A 19,105-nucleotide genomic window follows, 5' to 3' on the forward strand; every position below is an offset into this window, starting at 1 on the left:
GGAATCTTTTCTTTTTTAGGCTATGTTTGCTTCCCTTTTTATCTTATTTATTGAACTACAGTTGATATACAATATTATATTAGTTTCTAGTGTACAACATAGTGATTTAATAATCCTATACAATATGCAGTGCTTACCACATAAGTGTAGTTATCACCTATAACCCTATAAAGTTATTTTTTTTAAGATTTTATTTATTTATTTATGAAAGACACAGAAAGAGAGGCAGAGACACAGGCCGAAGAAGAAGCAGTTTCCATGCAAGGAACCTGATGTGGGACTCAATCCTAAGAATCCGGGATCAGGCCCTGAACCAAAGGCAGATGCTCAACTGCTGAGCCACCCAGGCATCCCAACCCTACAAAGTTATTACAGTATTACTGACTATATTTTTGGTGATGCACATTTCATCCCTGTGACTTATTTATTTTATGACCTGAAGTCTGTACCTCTTAATCCCCTCTATTTTCCCAAATCCGTACATTCCGCCCCCCTCGGGAACCACCAGTTTGTTTTGTGTTTATAAGTTAGCTTCTGTTTTGTTTGTTCATTTGTTTTGTTTTTTACATTCCACATAAATGAAATCATATAGTATTTGTCTTTCTCTGTCTTATTTCACTTAGCATAATATCCTCTAGGTCCATCCATGTTGTTGCAAATAGCCACTTTTCATTCTCTTTTATGTCTGAGTAAAATTCTATTATATCTGGTATATATGTATATAGAACACATCTTTATCCACTTATCTATTAATGGACAGTGAGATTACTTAGAATAGAGAAACATTTCAATGGTACAGTCTGCAAGTATCATCTCTACCCATCCCAGGTCCCTACTTAGAGACTTTGGGAATTTACTGAGCAGCAGGGAAACATAATTATTTTCTTAGCTTCTACCACTACCTTTTTTTTTTTTTTTAAGATTTTATTTATTTATACATGACAGACACAAAGAAAGAGGCAGAGACACAGGCAGAGGGAGAAGCAGGCTTCCTGCGGAGAGCCCGATATGGGACTCCATCCCAGGACCCCAGGATCATGACCTGAGCCAAAGGCAGAGGCTCACCCACTGAGCCACCCAGACATCCCTCTATCACTAACTTCTGTCCTCACAGATGACACTAAATTAATTGGAGTCACTGGCAGGTAACACCAAACTTCTGATTCATTAATTTAGAACACTCATCTAACTAAAAAGGACAAGCTATTTCTCTTGTGTATCTTTCTAGCATCTTTAGAATGCTGCTTTTTTTGGTTGAGCACTAGGTAGGAGAGTTGACTTGGATCTAGGAGTGATGCTGCAAAAACAATAAACTTTTAACTGCCATAAATACACTAAGTACAGTGAGACTATATAACGCTATGAAGGAGAAGCACAACTAAAGACTAAAAGAACAGCAAGCAGACTCAATTTCTCATCTCATGTTTATTCTGGACACATTATAAATTCAATTACCTGCACTATTTCAAGTTACTTCTCTTTTATTTGCCAAACATGTATACATAGCTGCATCAATGGACATTAAATATGAATGTGCTTTTTGTTCCACTTTACTCAAGTCATTGCATTAGGGTCTAAAACAGTTTTGTCTTTTATATATATAACAGTTTACACTTTAATTATTTCTTTTTTAAAGATTTTATTTATTTTTTTGAGAGAAAGAGAATGATCAGGGAGAGGAGCAGAGGAAGAGGGAGAGAGAGAACCCCAAGCAGTCTTCATGCCCAATGTGGAGCCAAACCCTGACATCATGATCTGAGCCGAAACCAAGAGTCAGATGCTTAAGCAACTGAGCCACCCAGTCCCTCCTACTTTAATTCTAATCATTTTTTCTCATCATTCAATTTTTGAAATATATTTAAGTAAATTGTGGGTTTACATTAACTTCATTAACTTTATTTTTTCCTTCAGTGAATATTTATTGCTTACTATGTGCAAGAATATCAAAAATTATTCCTACAACATGCTAAATGACTGCTTATTTAGCATTGGGAGCTAATTTAAGAGTAAATTGCAGCCCAGCAGCTTATGGTTTTATAAATAAGGTCTGCTAATTCAAGCCCTGTTTAGGAGGAATAGTAATTTATGTCATTTATATACAGCCTATACACTATTTTCATGAGAAAAGTTTGGTAAACAATTTATTTGCAAAGCTGAGTTAATATAGATTTCTATATGTCTACTACATACAGAAGCTACAAGAAGGAATAGACCTTTCTTATATAAATGAAAACATTTTTCCAACACTTTAATACTCAAAGTAACAAAGTTTATAAATTCTGCCAGTGTTCTCATTTAAATTTCTTCTGCTGAAGAATGGAAAACAAATTTCTTTTTTTCTTTTTTTTTTTTTAAGATTTTATTTTATTTACTCATGAGAGATACAGAGCGAGAGAGAGAGAGAGAGAGAGAGAGGCAGAGACACAGGCAGAGAGAGAAGCAGGCTCCATGCAGGGAGCCCGACATGGGACTCGATCCCAGGTCTCCAGGATCACGCCATGGGCTGCAGGCGGCGCTAAACCGCTGCACCACCGGGGCTGCCCTGGAAAGCAAATTTCTAAAAAAAAGACAATATAATTGTTCCAAGGTATCCAGTTTAATTTTTACCTCTATACTGAAATAGCCTCTGTCCACATAGTCACCCAGAAAGAGGTAGCGCGTGTTACTAGGTGATCCCCCAACTTCAAACAACTTCATCAGGTCAAAGAATTGTCCATGAATGTCACCACAAACTAGGAAAAAGGACACAAGGTGAGGTGAAAAATTGTATCTTATAAGAGAAGGGCAGTACACCAATAAGATCACAGTTTAACTTTTAACTTAAATCACTTTAGCTTTTGACTGGATTGTTCTATAATTGTAGTCAATCTACCAATACTGGAAATATTAGGTATTTTAAATTGTATTTCTTCGACGAACAAACATACTGAACAATCCGTAAGACTATTTCATAATTCCTAGAAAGATTATCATACATCTTAGTTGGTTATTTGTAATAATTTCTCAAATTTGCCGCTGTGCAAACACTTCTCTTACCCGTGATTGGAGCCTCTACTTCTATCATGGTCTTCTCTTGTCTCAGGATGGCAGCCCCATCATTGATTATCTTTAATGCTACTTCCTCTTCCAGTCGCCCTTCCTTCACCAAATGGTTTTTCAAAACATCAATTTTAGGCTTCCCATTCTCAAATACTTCCTTCAAAGTAAGCCGTTGGGTTGGAGGAAAGGGAACAGCTAGAAAGAGAGGAAAAGTAATTTAAAATACTTAAACGTAGAGAGAACTGTGAACCCATTTCTTTTACATAACAAATTATACCTAATACATCACTATGATTTCACAACCACAGCACTAGAATTTTATGGGGAAAGAAATCTAAGATACTGTATGTTACAGATGATAGACTCTAATTTTTTAAAAAGCCACAGTTAAAGTGTTTAAAAGATGTATGTGTGGGACGCCTGGGTGGCTTAACGGTTAAGTGTCTGCCTTCAGCTCAGGGCATGATCGTGGAGTGCCAGGATCGAATCCCACACCAGGCTCCTGCCTGGAGCCTGCCTCTCTCTCTCTCTCTCTCTCCCCCTGCATCTTTCATGAATAAATAAATAAAATCTTAAAAAAAAAAGAAATCAACACTAAAGGGCATTTATTTTTCCAATGAACTGACATAATGGAACTGTTTTAAAAGTCTGACTTCAGCTCCTGATCGGGTAATGAATCATAGTTGTATACTTTATTATGAAAAAGCAGTTGCTTAAAATATTACTGATAGCAAGCATATCACTAACTGAATGGAGCTGTTCCTCAGAATTACTTGTTACAGTGACACAGCATAAACTCGAGAATACCAGATAAGGAAGGTCTAGCTGTGTTTTCTAATCTGGAAATGCTAAAAGATAACTTCAGTTTATGTCTGATATAAAGTTCATGTGATATCATGGTGAACTAGCAACTTTAACAGGAAAAAAATTTTTGACTTTAAAATTGGCCATCGGGATGCCTGGGTGGCTCAGGGGTTGAGCGTCTCCCTTTAGGTCAGGGTATGATCGTGGAGTCCTAGGATCGAGTGCCACATCGGGCTCCCTGCTTGGAGCCTGCTTCTCCCCTTGCCTATGTCTCTGCCTCTCTGTGTGTCTCTCATGAATATTACATAAATAAATAAATCTCATTTACTTACTTCATAAGGTAGTCTACTTTAGATTATCTATGATCTAACATTCACAAGGCTATAAATTATACATTTAAAAGAAGGGCTCATTTTAATTTGTGATTTATGCCTGGTAGTTCCACTTCTAGCTTTATGCATGTGTTAAGTACCAAGATGAGGGACTCTTGGCTGGCTCAATCAGAGGAGTGAATGACTCTTGATCTTGGGGTTGGGAGATTATTTAAACAAATAAACTTTAAAAGGGGGGAGAGGCACCTGGTAGCTCAGTTGGTTATGTGTCCAACTGTTGATTTCAGCTCAGGTCCTGATTTCAGGGCTGTGATATTGAGCCCACATGTTGGGCTCTAAGATGAGTGTGGAGCCTGCTTGGGATTCTATTCCCTTCTCCCTCTCCTACCCCATAGTTTGCACATGCATGTGTGTAGTCTCACTCTTATGCTCTCTGTAAAAAAAAAAAAAAAAAAAAGAGAGAGAACCAAGTTGAAATCTATAGGCACTATAAAAATTTGAGACTTGAAAATCCTTGAAAATGGTAGTTTCACCAGGCTCTTAGCTACAACTTGAATTTTTTGGGCTATTCAGAGCTTACTGAAAAAATTATAGTAGTTATCTAACCAGCAAATATTACCTTGAAATAGGGGACCATATACATCCCAGTTTATGCAGGCAGTCGTAGATTTCCACTGCTCTCCTATCGTAATTGTTCATAGTGCCAGCTTTCACTCTCAAAAGTATTCTAATTTGCAGGTTAAATTAATTTAATTTGTGTTATTCAGGTAGAATATCAATACATTATTTTAGTAAAATAATCTACTTCTAAAATAAAACAGGTGTATCCTTGGATGGCTCAGCAGTCTAGCACCTGTCCTCCGCCCAGGGTGTAGTCCTGGAGTCCGGAGATCGAGTCCCGCATCGGGCTCCCTGCATGGAGCCTGCTTCTCTCTCTGCCTGTGTCTCTGCCTCTCTCTCTCTCTCTGTCTCTCTCATGAATAAATAAGTAAAATCTTTAAAAAATAAAACAAAAATAAGATAATGAAGATTTTTAAAATTTATTCATCTGGTGAGTCTCTACAACAGAGTGAAAGATAAGTCCTAAACAAATTTACTTAAATTTTTACTGAAGTGTATTGTAATATGGTTGTGTTTAACAATAACAACAGAGTCCTTTATAGTTTAGAGATTCTTTTTTTTTAAAGATTTATTTTATTATTTATTCATTCATTCATTCATGAGAGAGTCAGAGACACAGGCAGAGGGAGAACCAGGCTCCATGCAGGGAGCCTGACGTGGGACTCGATCCCGGGTCTTCAAGATCACACCCTGGGCTGAAGGTGGCACTAAACCGCTGAGCCACCTGGGCTGCCCAGTTTAGAGATTCTTATTGAAATATCTGCAGATGAAATTATATGCTACTTGGGATTTACTTCAAAATAATGGAGGGACAGGGAATAAGCAGTGGCACAGAGGAAAAAAAAGACTGGTTTTGAGTTACTAACTGAAGCTGAGTGATATTCACTTGAAAGTTCCTCTATTGTTCTAATACATTTGAAATACTTATTTTTTAAAAGTGGAAAAATTACCAAAACTAAGGGTATAAGGTTTTTTTTTTTTTTTTAAGATTATTTAATTGTTTGAGAGAGAGAGAGAAAGAACATGAACAGGGGAAGGGGCAGAGGAAGAAGGAGTAGCAGACTCCCAGCTGATCAACTCTGAGGGCTTGATCCCAGGACCCTGATATCATGACCTGAACCCAAGGCAGATGCTTAACCCACTGAGCCACCCAGGCACCACAAGAGTTTAAGTCTTAGAGTAACTTTCTTTGGGGAAATTTATATGAGGTTCAATCAAGAGCTACACTTAATTTCTTGTACATAACTTCAGAGAACCTCCAGTCCTCTGAAATCTTTTTCCAGAAAAATAAAGAAACGTATTTAATCAGTCCCCTTTTCATACTTAATTTACCTCTTTTTGGTTTTCAAAGTTTTACTCTCAATTCTGGCTAGCCAACCTGCCCTTCCCCATTTTTAAATGAACCCAAAAGAAAGCCTGCTTGTTTTTAATTTACACTTTGTAAATAAAAGAAATTGGTCAACAAACTATAAACAAAATGCAATAATATAAAACCAAATATGTTGGAATTGACAAAAATGGTATTTTAATAGAGGTAGTCTCAGAGACAAGAGATCCACAGATGATATTTGACTTCTAGCAGCAGGATTATTACTACTAATAAAAATAATAATACTAAAATTCAGTTGTTTTTTAAAGATTTTATTTATTTATTTGAGAGAGAGAGAGCACAGGTGTGGTGAGGGGCAGAGGGAGAAGCAGACTTCTCACGGAGCAAGGAGCCCGATGCAGGGCTCTATCTCAGGACTCCACAATCGTGACCTGAGTTGAAGGCAGATGCCCAACTGATTGAGCCACCCAGGCAGCCACCCGCCCCAATATTCAGTTGCAATCAAATAATAATTTACAAAATAGAAAAACCATTTTTTCTATCATATAATTTACGTAAGGAAAGGTGACAACAACCTAAAGAACTCTTAAATTTAGAAAGGTATTTTTTCTTTCTCTCAAATTCTTCAGTTGCAATTTACTTAAAACAAGTAAACAAGTCACTTAGTTAAATGAAAATGAAAGCAAGGTTGAAATGGATCAAGGGGATTATGCCCAGCTAAGAGAAATGGGACACAGCTGATCCAGGAACACTAAGAGGCATTAAGACTGGCTTGAGACAACATGCATAACAGAAAGTTCCAGAAGAGTCCTAAGTTTTTAGCTAAGGGCAAATAAAATCAATTTCCTTCAAATCAGAAGAAAAGAATCTTCCACTTTAAAGGAGTGGGTCCTATCTCCCTTCAAGTTATTAGCTATGTTTAAAAGCCCTGAATGCCATCTTCCTTTATTAGATAGTTATATACACATTATTATTAAGGTTGATTCGTAGAAGAGTGGGAACAGCCATCATCCTGAGAAGACTAAAGGAAATCTAGCTAAGTTTGGTCATGAAAAGAAATAGCGGGAACTTTCTGATTAAACTTTAAACCTCAAAAAAAAAAATAAAATAAAATAAAATAAACTTTAAACCTCTATTTTCAAAAAACAAGCCCCAGGTACAGTGACCATGTGTCTGAGTATGTGTATTAAGATATTCTCAGATTATTTATCTTGCCCTAATGTGATTCAGTAGTGTCCTCTTTTACTCTCAAGTATCCTGATTTAAATCACCTACCCAAAAACAATATTCACCAGAATCAGCTGGGATGTTTGTTTAGAATGTAAATTCTTGGGTCTCAGACTGGTAGAATTAAAATTTGGAGGGATCCTGCACAGGCATTTGCATCATTAACAGGTGTCCCAGGGGATTTCCCTCTGCCAGTGTCTCTGCCTCTCTCTCTCTCTTTCTGTGTCATGAATAAATAAAATCTTAAAAAAAAAAAAAAAGAAGAAGAAGAAGAGAGGATCACTAGTAGTGTTTCTCAAACTATCTGTGGGAAGTGCCTCACTCCATCCTCCAACTTGTCAAAACCTGTACTTTGTAAAATGCAATAAAAATAAATTACTGGAAAAACGACCACATGCTTAGATGTTGTGCCAATGTCAAATTACTATTTAAGTTTTTTAATGCTCAATTTCTATACTTCTTGAAGTTAATAACAGGTTGTAAACTGACACTGATCCATGGACCACACTTTGTGTTAACACTGGTTTGGATAAACAAGGATTTAGGGGAACAAGAATAGGACTAAAGTCAAAACTTGAATATTATGTATGTATCCATCTTTTTTTTTTTTTACATTTTTTTTAAGATTTTATTTATTTATTCATGAGAATACACAGAGAGAAAGAGAAAGGCAGAGACACAGGCAGAGGGAGAAGCAGGCTCCATACAGGGAGCCCGACGTGGGACTCGATCCTGGGTCTCCAGGATCACGCCCCGGGCTGAAGGCGGCACTAAACCCCTGAGCCACCCGGGGGCTGCCTTGTATCCATCTTTAAGCCAGAGTTTGGAGATTTTATTATGTCTAATGTATACATAGGAGGATTTTCAGCTGACTTCACTATTCACTTCACAGTGCTGAATGATAATCTTTTCTTAGAACCCAAGTCTGATAAGTTCATTTCCAACTGTTCTTAATGACACACAGGATTTCACTAACAAAAAATTCAACAAAACACTATGACTATACAAGCAGACGAACAACCTCAACTTTTAGCTTATCCCTGCCTTAAACTATGAAGTATATAAACTGTAACACAAGAGTTTTAGTTCTTGAATCTTTTCAAATTATAAACAAACTACTCAACACCAAGCACTGAAGTTTCCCTTCTTTCTGAGGCTGTATGTTACCTCTTTAAACACTCCATTTATGGTCATACTTCCAAAATGTCTTGACACAATTTTTCAAATTTCAAAGAAAATGTACTTAACTGATTTTCAAGGCTAATAGTAATTCCAGACATTTCATTTGTTCAAAAAATTAAACTAGGCATTTTTAAATGAAAGAATCAAAATGTCATTAGTGTCAGCTCTCAATTTACTGCTTTATTGATTATATCATATCATAAATTGAGGGGAAGTTGTCCCTTCATCTTTAATATAGGTCTATTATTGGATAAACTACAATCTTTACCAATGAGAAAGGAGAGTTACTAGAGGGATCGAAGGGTCTCAAAATACAAGCACGGAGTTAAAAAAAATGACTATGAGCCAAAAGATGACTTTATCCAGAAATGCAATAATTTGGGGATTATAAAACTACAGTACTTTTTTTTTTGAAGAGTAGAGGAGGTCCTTGTTATTCAAAGAAGATCAGTACTAAAAAAAGGCCACTTAGAGGGGCGCCTGAGTGGCTCAGTTGGTTAAGCATCTGTCTTTGGCTCAGGTCATAATCTTCAGGGTCCTGGGACTGAGCCCCACATCAAGCTCCCTGCTCAATGGGGAGTCTGCTTCTCCCTCTTCCTCTACCAACCCCCGCCCCCCCCCCCCCCCCGCTTGTTCTCTCTCCCTGTCTCTCAAATAAATGAATAAAATCTTTTTAAAAAAGAGGCAGCCCGGTGGCTCAGCAGTTTAGTGCTGCCTGAAGCCCAGGGCATGATCCTGGAGACCTGGGATCGTGTCCCCGCTCAGGCTCCCTGAGGGGAGCCTGCTTCTCCCTCTGCCTGTCTCTCTCTCTCTCTCTCTGTCATGAATAAATAAAATCTTAAAAAAAAAAAAAAGTCACTGCTCTGACCTCTACTGACTGAGCCAGCTAAGTGCCCCTGGTTCATTCTACCTTTAAAATATACTTTAAATTTGGAGACTCTCCAGCCAGTCCTCATTCGTGCTGGAAGCACAATGTACCCATTCTAACAGATGTGAGATGATGTCTTAACTGTGGCTTTAATTTGCATTTCCCTGATCATTAGTGATGCCAAGCAGCTTTTCAAGTACCTGCTGATCTTCTGCATGTCTTCTTTGGAAAAAAATCTATTTAGCTCCTTTCCGATTTTGTTAATCAGACTATTCGCTTGTTTTTGCTATTAAGTTGTACAAGTGGCAGCCCCGGTGGCTCAGCGGTTTGGTGCCTGCCTTCAGTCCTGGGCCTGATCCTGGGGACCCAGGATGGAGTCCCACATCAGGCTCCCGGCATGGAGCCTGCTTCTCCCTCTGCCTGTATCTCTGCCTGTGTCTCTGCCTCTCTCTTTCTGTCTCTCAAGAATAAATAAAACCTTAAAAAAAAAAAAGTTGTACAAGTTTGTTACCTATCAGATACATGATTTATAAATATTCTCTCCCATTACATATAGGTTTTCTTTTTGTTGATTGCTTTTGTTATGCAAAAGCATTTTAGTTTGATATAGTTCCACTTATTTTGTTTGCTTTTTGATCCTATGCTTCTGGTGTCAAGTCCAAAAAATCATTGCCATAACCAAGGTCAAGGAGCTTTTCCTTGTGTTTCCTTCTAGAAATTTTATGGCTTCAGGTCTCAAATTTAATTCATTTAAACAGGGATGACTGGGTGGCTCAGTGGTTGAGCATCTGCCTTCGGCTCAGGGCGTGATCCTGGAGTTGTGGGATCAAGTCCCACACTGGGCTCCCTGCATGGAGCCTGCTTCTCTCTCTGCCTCTCTCTCTCTTCTCTCTGTGTCTCTCATGAATAAATAAAATCTTTAAAAATAAAAAAAATAAAATGGATTAAGTTTAAATGAATTATTTTTTTTTCAAAGATTTTATTTATTTATTCATGAGACACAGGGAGAGAGAGAGAGGCAGAGACACAGGCAGAGGGAGAAGCAGGTTCCATGTGGGGAGCCCGATGTGGGACTCGATCCGGGGTCTCTAGGATTGCGCCCTGGGCCGAAGGCGGTGCTAAACCGCTGAGCAACCCGGGCTGCCCGAAACTTAATCCATTTTAATCCATTATGAGTTAATTTTGTGAGTGGTAAAAGATAGGAATCTAGTTTCGTTCTTCTGCATGTGGTTATCCAGTTTTCCCAATACCATTTAATGAAGAGGCTATCCTTCCCCCATTGTATTTCTTGGAGCCCTTATCAAATTATTAGTTGACTGTACATGCAAGGGTTTATTTTTGGGCTCCTGATTCTGTTCCACTGGTCTGTGTGTCTATTTCTATGCCAGTACCATACCATTTTGACTACTTACAGGTTTGTAGTATGTTTGAAATCACCCGTGGGGAACCCAGTGTGGGACTCAATCCCAGGACCCCAAGATCATGACCTGAGCCAAAGGCAGATGTTCAATCACTGAGCCACCCAGGTGCCCTAGGGGATATATTATATATTTAACTATTTTCTTACTGATGGTTATGCTATTTCCAAAAAATTTATAGTCATAAATTATACGGTAGTGAAAATTCTTATATATATGTCCTTGTCCAAATCTGATTATTTCCCTACAACAGATGTTTAAAACTTGCATATAATTATTTACTGTTGTATAACAAATTACCCAAAACTTAGTGGCTTTCTTCTTCCTTTTCACTTTTTAGAGATGGGGGAGGGGCAGAGGGGGAGACAGAATCTTGAGCAGGCTCCATGCTCAGCGCAGAGCTGATGTGGGGCTTGATCTCACAACCCTGAGACAAAATCAAGAGCTAGACACTTATCTACTAAGCCACTCAGGCACCCCAAAACTTAGTGGCTTTAAAACAATAATAGTTATTGTTATCTCTCACAGATTCTGTGGACCATGAATTTAGACAGTGGAAACAGTGGGGCTGACTTGTTTCTCCTCCATAATGTCCGGGGCTGCAGTGGATACTTGACAGCCAGGAGCTGGAATCATCTGAAAGCTCACCCACTCACTCATCCAATGGTTAACGACTATTGCCTGAGGCTTAGCTCAGGTTTTCAATGAAATTATCTACAAGTGGCCTGCTCATATGACTGAATTCTAAGAACATGGATCTCAAGATAAAGAAAAAGGCAGGAGGAACCTGTATTCTTTTTATATTCTAGTCTCAGAAGTCACATCATATCATTTCTACCACACTCAACTGGTTGGAGCAGTCACAAGTCTTCCCAAATTCAAGGGGATAGGAAATGGATTCCACCTATTGATGGAGAGTGGCAAAATTCTGTGAGTATGTGAGACTAGAAATACTGCTGTGGCCATTACTTGAAAAAGAGAATCTGGGGATCCCTGGGTGGTTCAGCATTTAGCACCTGTCTTCAGCCCAGGGTGTGATTCTGGAGTCCGAGGATTGAGTCCTGCATCTCCTGCATCGGGCTCCCTGCATGGAGACTGCATCTCTCTCTGCCTGTGTCTCTGCCTCTCTCTTTCTCTGTGTGTCTCTCATGAATAAATAAATAAAATCTTAAAAAAAAAAAAAGAAAAAAAAGAAAAAGAATCTGTCATACTTTCTCTATTTCAAAGGGGAAAAGTCACCAATGCCTCTAATGATACCTTTATTTTACTTTATTTATTTACTTGTCAGAGAAAGAGAGAGAAAGCACACAAGCAAGGGGAACAGCAGGCAGAGAGAAGCAGGCTCCCCGCTGAGCAAGGAGCCCAATGCAAGGCTCAATCCCAGGACTCTGGGATCATGACCTGAGCCAAAGGCAGATACTTAACCAACTGAGTTACTCAGGTGTCCTTTAAATTCGAGTCCTTTTTAAACAGTCTGTCCTATATTCTCCAGGCTATTATCAAATGAGAATATTTATTCACTTATTATAGGGAAAACATTAAAGTAGATAATTCCCAAATGTTTCAAAAAAATTTAGGGTACTGTATTAGAAGTTGCATAAACTGTTTTCTGATTTGCTAGTTGTTAAAAAACAAATCAGGATTTTTAAATAAAAAAGATAAAAATGCAAAAATAAACTATTGATATAAGGTGAACATTTTACAAATACTTGATTCAAAATAAAATGTCAATGGGGATCCCTGGGTGGCTCAGCAGTTTAGCGCCTGCCTTCAGCCCAGGGTGTGATCCTGGGGTCCCGGGATCAAGTCCCATGTCAGACTCCTGCATGGAGCCTGCTGCTCCCTCTGCCTGTGTCTCTGCCTCTTTCTCTCTCTCTCTATGTCTCTCATGAATACATAAATAAAATCTTTAAAAATAAAAAAATAAATAAAAAAAATAAAATGTCAAGTTCTCAGTTTAAAATGAAGATGTCATGGTACTAAAGATTTTCAAGTCCAGCTTTATTCACTTTGAACCTAGATCCAGAAGTCCAGGTTGATTTCAAGATTATATAACTCTGAGATCAAACTTAACAGAAACTCTCTTGATACGGTTGATGACCACATCCAAATTACATTCTGGATACTCTGCAAGAAAAATTACATAACAAAATATCTGTCTTTACCTCTCCCCTCTCTTCAAAAGTAAAAGTATAGCAAGTAATAATCTATTTTATTGTCGAGCAACTCAAAAAATGATTTTCTGTATTCTTTAAAAATTCACATAGCAAGGGGCACCTGGGTGGCTTAGTTGGTTCAGTGTCTGCCTTCAGCTCAGGTCATGATCTCAGGGTCCTGGGATAGAGCCCTATATCGAGCTCTCTGCTCAACGGCAAGTCAGCTTCTCCCTCTCCTTCTGCCCCTTCCCACCATTTGTGCTCTCTCTCTTAAATAAATAAATAAAATCTTTTTAAAAAATTCACACACACACACACACATACACACAAACATAAAAAAATAAATAAATAAAAATAATAATAAAGTAAAAAATTCACATAGCAAGAGGGGTACCTGGGTGGTTAAGCAGCCTACTCTTGATTTCAGCTCAGGTCATGATCTCAGGAACATGGGATTGAGCCCTGAGTCAGGCTTCACTCAGCTCAGTCTGCTTGTCCCTCTTGCTCTCTTGCTCTGGTCCTCCCCCTGCTTGCATGCTCACTCTCTCCCTCTCTCAAATAAATAAAATCGTAAAAAAAAAAAAAATTCACCTAGTAAGAGAGCCCAGTCTACCAGTATTTCAAAAGAAAGACAGTGCACTGAGGTTTGATATTAGTCTGTACCTTCAGCTGAGACATTTTGGCATGATAGTCAGTATAAGAAACCAGGAGGGGACATAAGATACAGTACTCTGTTTTACTAAATCTAGAATGTTCTTTTCAGACCTCTTTTTGGGGGGTGGTGCCTGGGTGGCTCAGTTGGTTAAGCCTTTGACTCTGGTTTTCGGCTCAGGTCATGATCTTGGGTCATGAGATCCAACCACATCAGGGCTCCAGCTCAAGAGTCTGCTTGAGATTCTCTCCCTCCCCTTCACCCTTCGCCCCTCCCCCTGCTTGCACATGTATGCTCTCTGTAAGATAAAAAAAAATTTTTTTTTTTTTTAAAGACCTCTTTTTGGGCAGCCCGGGTGGCTCAGCGGTTTAATGCCACCTTTGGCCCAGGGCACAATCCTGGTGTCCCGATCAAGTCCCATGTCAGGTTCCCTGCATGGAGCCTGCTTCTCCCTCTACCTGTGTCTCTGCCTCTCTCTCTCTCTCTCTCTCTCTCTCTCTCGAATAAAAAAAAAAAAAAAAAAAAGACCTCTTTTAGGGGCATGTGGCTGGCTCAGTTGGAAGAGCATATGACTTGATCCCAGGATCAAGTTTGAGCCCACATTGGGTGTAGAGATTACTTAATAAAAATAATAAAAAGGGGGACCTGGGTGGCTTAGTGGTTGAGCATCTGCCTTCAGCTCAGGTCATGATACCAGGGTCCTGGGATCGAGTCCCACATCGGGCTCCCCACAAGGAAGCCTGCTTCTCCCTCTGCCTGTGTCTCTGCTTCTGTCTGTGTCTCTCATGAATAAATTTTTCAAAAAAAAAAATTTTTTTAATAAAAAAAAGACCTCTTTTCAAAGCCATTTTCTTCTCTTGAGCAACTTGTCCCCCAATAGGGATGCCAGAGCCAGTGCATCTTGTGCCAAGGAATAAGACCGAAGAGCCAATGGAAATGTGCTATCCTTCGCCCATTGATGCTAATAATAAACAGTGAAAACTCAACTGTCAGGGACCCTTGAGGACTGAGTCAATTTAGATAGACCATGGAATTTTGTTTTGTTTTTTTTACTATTTCATTAAATATTGATTATGAACCTATATCAATACATATTTTTTAAAAGATTTTATTTATTTATGAGAGACACAGAGGGAGAGAGGCAGAGACACAGGCAGGAGGAGAAGCAGGCTCTCTGCAAGGAGCCCAATGTGGGACTCGATCCTGGATCCCGGGATCATGCACTGAGCCGAAGGCAGAAGCTCAACCACTGAGCCACCCAGGTGTCCCTATCAATACGTATATACACACAAATATATACATACATACATATGTACAATTTTGAATAGAAGAAACATTTATAAATCTAAAACTCATACAGAATAGTAATTTTTATTTTTAGTTTTAGTTTTTTAAAATATTTATTTTAGAAAGAGAGAGCACACATGTACAGCGTGGAGAGGGAGAAAAAGAATCCCAAGCAGGCTCCCCTTTGAGCACAGAACCTGACATGGGGATCAATCCCATGACCCTGAGATCATAACCTGAGCCAAAACAGAGTCAGATGCCATAACAACTGAGCCACCCAAGTGCCCCAGTGAAGTCATTTTTAAAGATTAGGATACAAAAAACTCTACCAGGCAATATATAATATGTCAAATGCCTCTTACATAATATCCACAAGTGTTCCAGTGTTAACTCTACTTAAAAATAAATCCACACAATAGGATCTAAACTGTGATTAAAGAATACATTAGAAAAGGTACTAAGGAAATATATCCAAGTATTAGTGATGAGTAACAAGATTCTAAATTATTTTATTCTTCTTACTTTCCTATTTTTTTTAACTTTTCCAATGACTGTATTACTTTGATAATTAGTGAAAAAATACACTTAAGTCAGTATAATTATTTCATACACCCTGTGATTATAATGATATTCTCTTTCCTTTTAAAAATATTTTATTTATTTACTTGAGAGAGAGTGATATCATGAGCAAGGGGGAAGGGGTGAGGCAGAAGCAGATTCCCCGCTGAACAGGGAGCCCAATGAGGGTCCCAGGACCCTGAGACCATGACCCAAGCAAAAGGCAGATGCTCAACCCACTGAGCCACCCAAGCACCCTACAATGATATTCTTTTAATTGAACAATAAAAACTGGAAGAAAATGATGAAAAGTAGTAGAAGGAAGGGACGCCTGGATGGCTCAGCGGTTGAGTGCCTGTCTTCTGCCCAGGGCGTGATCCTGGAATCCCAGGATCAAGTCCCACATCAGGCTCCCTGCATGGAGCCTGCTTTTCTTTCTGCCTATGTCTCTGTCTCTCTCTGACTCTCCCATGAATAAATAAAATCTTTAAAAGAAAAAAAATAGTATAAGGAAGAGTGTTTGGGGATCCCTGGGTGGCACAGCGGTTTAGCACCTGCCTTTGGCCCAGGGCACAATCCTGGAGACCCGGGATCGAATCCCACGTAGGGCTCCCGGTGCATGGAGCCTGCTTCTCCCTCTGCCTGTGTCTCTGCCTCTCTCTCACTGTGTGCCTACCATAAATAAATAAAAATTAAAAAAAAAAAAAGGAAGAGTGTTTGGACTACAGGTGGTTTTGTTTTGTTTTTTTCTATCTGCTTTGCCCTACATTCTAGTTTATTTCACATTTTTGTAAACTTTATTCAAATAAAAGTAACAGATGCAAAAAAAAAAACACAACAATCCCATTTGCAATAACCTTCCATATGGTAATCAGTTTTATACCTAAATACTTTTCTTAGATCAGTAGAGCTATATCCCGAACTGACTCTTATGAGTAACACTGAAAAATTCAACCTCAAACTTACGTTACACCTATAAACCACCAAGAGTTACTAAGATGACACACAGGCTTATGCTTCAGAGGATTAAAAAGACACTATGATAGGCAGGAGGTAGGCCCCCAAGATTTCTGGCCTATGATATATACACATCTTCTCCCAGTTATATCATCAAACAATAATGTAGGTACTGCTGTGAAGGAAATCTGCAAACATAATTAAGGTCCCAAATCAGGTGACCTTTAAATATAATTATCCAAGTGGGCCTGATCTAATCATATGACACCTTTAAATCTGGATCTAGAGATAATATATGTAATATTTCATGGATTTGAAGCATGAGAGATTTCATTTGCAAGTTCCACATTATTGGCTTGAAGATAGAGGGGACCATGTAGCAAGGAATACAGGCAATTTCTAGGAGTGACCCCTGGTTGACAGACAGCCAGCAACAAATATGCAGTCAAATGCTCTACCACTGAGCTATACCCCCTGCCAGCAACAAATATGGATTTCATTACTACCACCATGATGAATTGCCAACAACCTCAATGAGCTTAAAAGCAGATTCTTGGGATGCCTGGGTGACTCAGCGGTTGATCCCAGGATGCCTGGATCGAGTCCCATGTCGGGCTCCCTACACAGAACCCGCTTCTCCCTCTGTCTATATCTCTGCCTCTCTCTGTGTGTTTCTCATGAATAAATAAAGAAAATCTTAAAAAAAAAAAAAAAAAAAAAAAAAAAAGGCAGATTCTTCCCCAGAAACTCCACATGAAAACAGCCTGTTTGGGCACTTTGATTTCAGCCTTTGAGACCACCATGAGCAGGGAAGTCCATGCCATGATTGGACTTTTGACCCACAAAATTTTGAGCTAAAAATTGGTTGCTGTTTTTAACCACTGAGTTGTGACACAGGAATAAAAAACTAATGCAGAATTCTTGAAGTCAAAATTCTTTTCTAAGGCCTTTCAACAATTACAAATACAGTGTTAAATACACAAGAAACTAACATAGGCTGTCTCTTAGAATTGCAACAGAAGCCACAACTTGTAACTGTGCTATGATTCATAAAACAGATAAACTGAACCAAACCAAACCAAACCACAACATGTATCACAGACTATCTTAAACTCAAACTGTTTTTTTCTCATTTTTCTCCTTTATCTATTCAACCCATCCCCCCACCTACCTCCTCTCTGGCAATCACGTTTGTTCTCTGTTCTTTTGTTTGTTCATTTGTTTTGCTTTTTAGATTCCACATATAAGTAAAATGATATGGTATTTGTCTTCTTTTTGGGGGGAGGTATTTATCTTTCACTGTCTGGCTTATTTCACTTAGCATAATATCCTCTAGGTCCATTCATGTTGTCTCAAACGGCAAGATCTCATTTCTTTTTTATGGCCAAATAATATTCCAGTGTGCACACCCCACATCTTCTTTATCCATTCATCTATTAATGGACACTTAGGTTTAGAGTGCTTACATATCCTGGCTACTGTAAATATGCTGCAATAAACATAGGGATACATATATCTTCAAATTGGTGTTTTCATTTTCTTTGGATAAATACCAGTAGAATTACTGGATCATATGGTATTTCTATTTTTAACTTTTTGAGGAACCTCCATTCTGCTTTCCTTAGTGGTTATACCAATTTACATTCCCACCAACAGTACACAACGGTTCCCTTTTCTCTACATCCTTGTCAACTCTTGTTATTTATTCTTTTTTTTTTCTTTTAATTTTAACCATTCTGACAGGTATGAGGTGATATTTCATTGTGGTTTTTTGACTTCCATTTCCCTGATGATCAGTGATGTTGAAGCATTTTTTCATGTGTCTGTTGGCCACCTGTATGTGTTCTTTGGAAAAATGTCTATTCAGGTCCTCTGCCCATCTTTTTAAAAATTTATTTATTCATGAGAGACAGAGAGAGAGAGAGAGAGGCAGAGACCCAGACAGAGAGAAAAGCAAGCTCCATCAGAGAGCCTGATGTGGGACTCGATCCCGGGTCTCTAGGATCACGCCCTGGGCCGAAGGCAGGTGCCCAACTGCTGAGCCACTCAGGCGTCTCTTCTGCCCATTTTTTAATCAGATTTTTTTTTTTTTTTTTTTGGTGTTGAATTCAAACTCTTTTTTAACACCAAACTTCAAATTCATATGTTCCAAGGTAAGGCCTCACACAAACTGATTTAATAGTTAACTGCACAGACACTAGATCTAATCTTCTCTGTACTAGAATCTCATGAGTTCTAGCAACTCATCTAGTGTACAAATTCTAATCAATCCTTGCTCAGATTACAAACTTCCACCCTAAAATCTAACAACAGTCCCTAATCTAACAACAAACCTGCTAATCCTTGATGAGCAGGTTTTCCTAACTGTTCCCCCTTTTGAGAAGACTCCTCATTCCTCTGGTTCTCTGCTTGTTGTAGGAAGTTAAATAAAGCTAACTAACTTTTTTTTAACTACAAATAAATCCTTGATGATCACTGGTAGGTGGTTTATGGGTATCCTACTATTTAACAACTGGCATTTCCACTAAGATTCAGTTGACCCCTTTGTTTCTGGGGAGACCTATGACTTTGTCATAGTGTGCATGTATGTGACCACTTGATTTCTCAGCTGTTCAAGGCCATTCTGCCTGCAATAGTGAGGTATCTGAGCTTCAGTGATTTTGTTGAGCACTTC

At 38.7% G+C, this 19,105-nt stretch overlaps 1 protein-coding gene across 5 annotated transcripts in view; it reads right to left on the reverse strand.

Annotated features, from left to right (window-relative positions):
- The window catches only part of PPP3CC (protein phosphatase 3 catalytic subunit gamma), a 110,496-nt gene that overhangs the window by 62,356 nt on the left and 29,035 nt on the right, over positions 1 to 19,105 (reverse strand). For all 5 annotated transcript variants that reach the window (XM_077868878.1, XM_077868880.1, XM_077868881.1 and 2 more), the window contains 2 exons: positions 3,037 to 3,234; positions 2,608 to 2,732 (listed from right to left, as the gene is read on the reverse strand). In XM_077868878.1, the coding sequence (XP_077725004.1) occupies positions 2,608 to 2,732; positions 3,037 to 3,234 (323 nt within the window). Of the gene's footprint in view, positions 1 to 2,607; positions 2,733 to 3,036; positions 3,235 to 19,105 lie in introns of those variants that run through there.

Source organism: Canis aureus, chromosome 24 (assembly GCF_053574225.1).
Source record: "Canis aureus isolate CA01 chromosome 24, VMU_Caureus_v.1.0, whole genome shotgun sequence".
Taxonomy (NCBI): domain Eukaryota; kingdom Metazoa; phylum Chordata; class Mammalia; order Carnivora; family Canidae; genus Canis; species Canis aureus.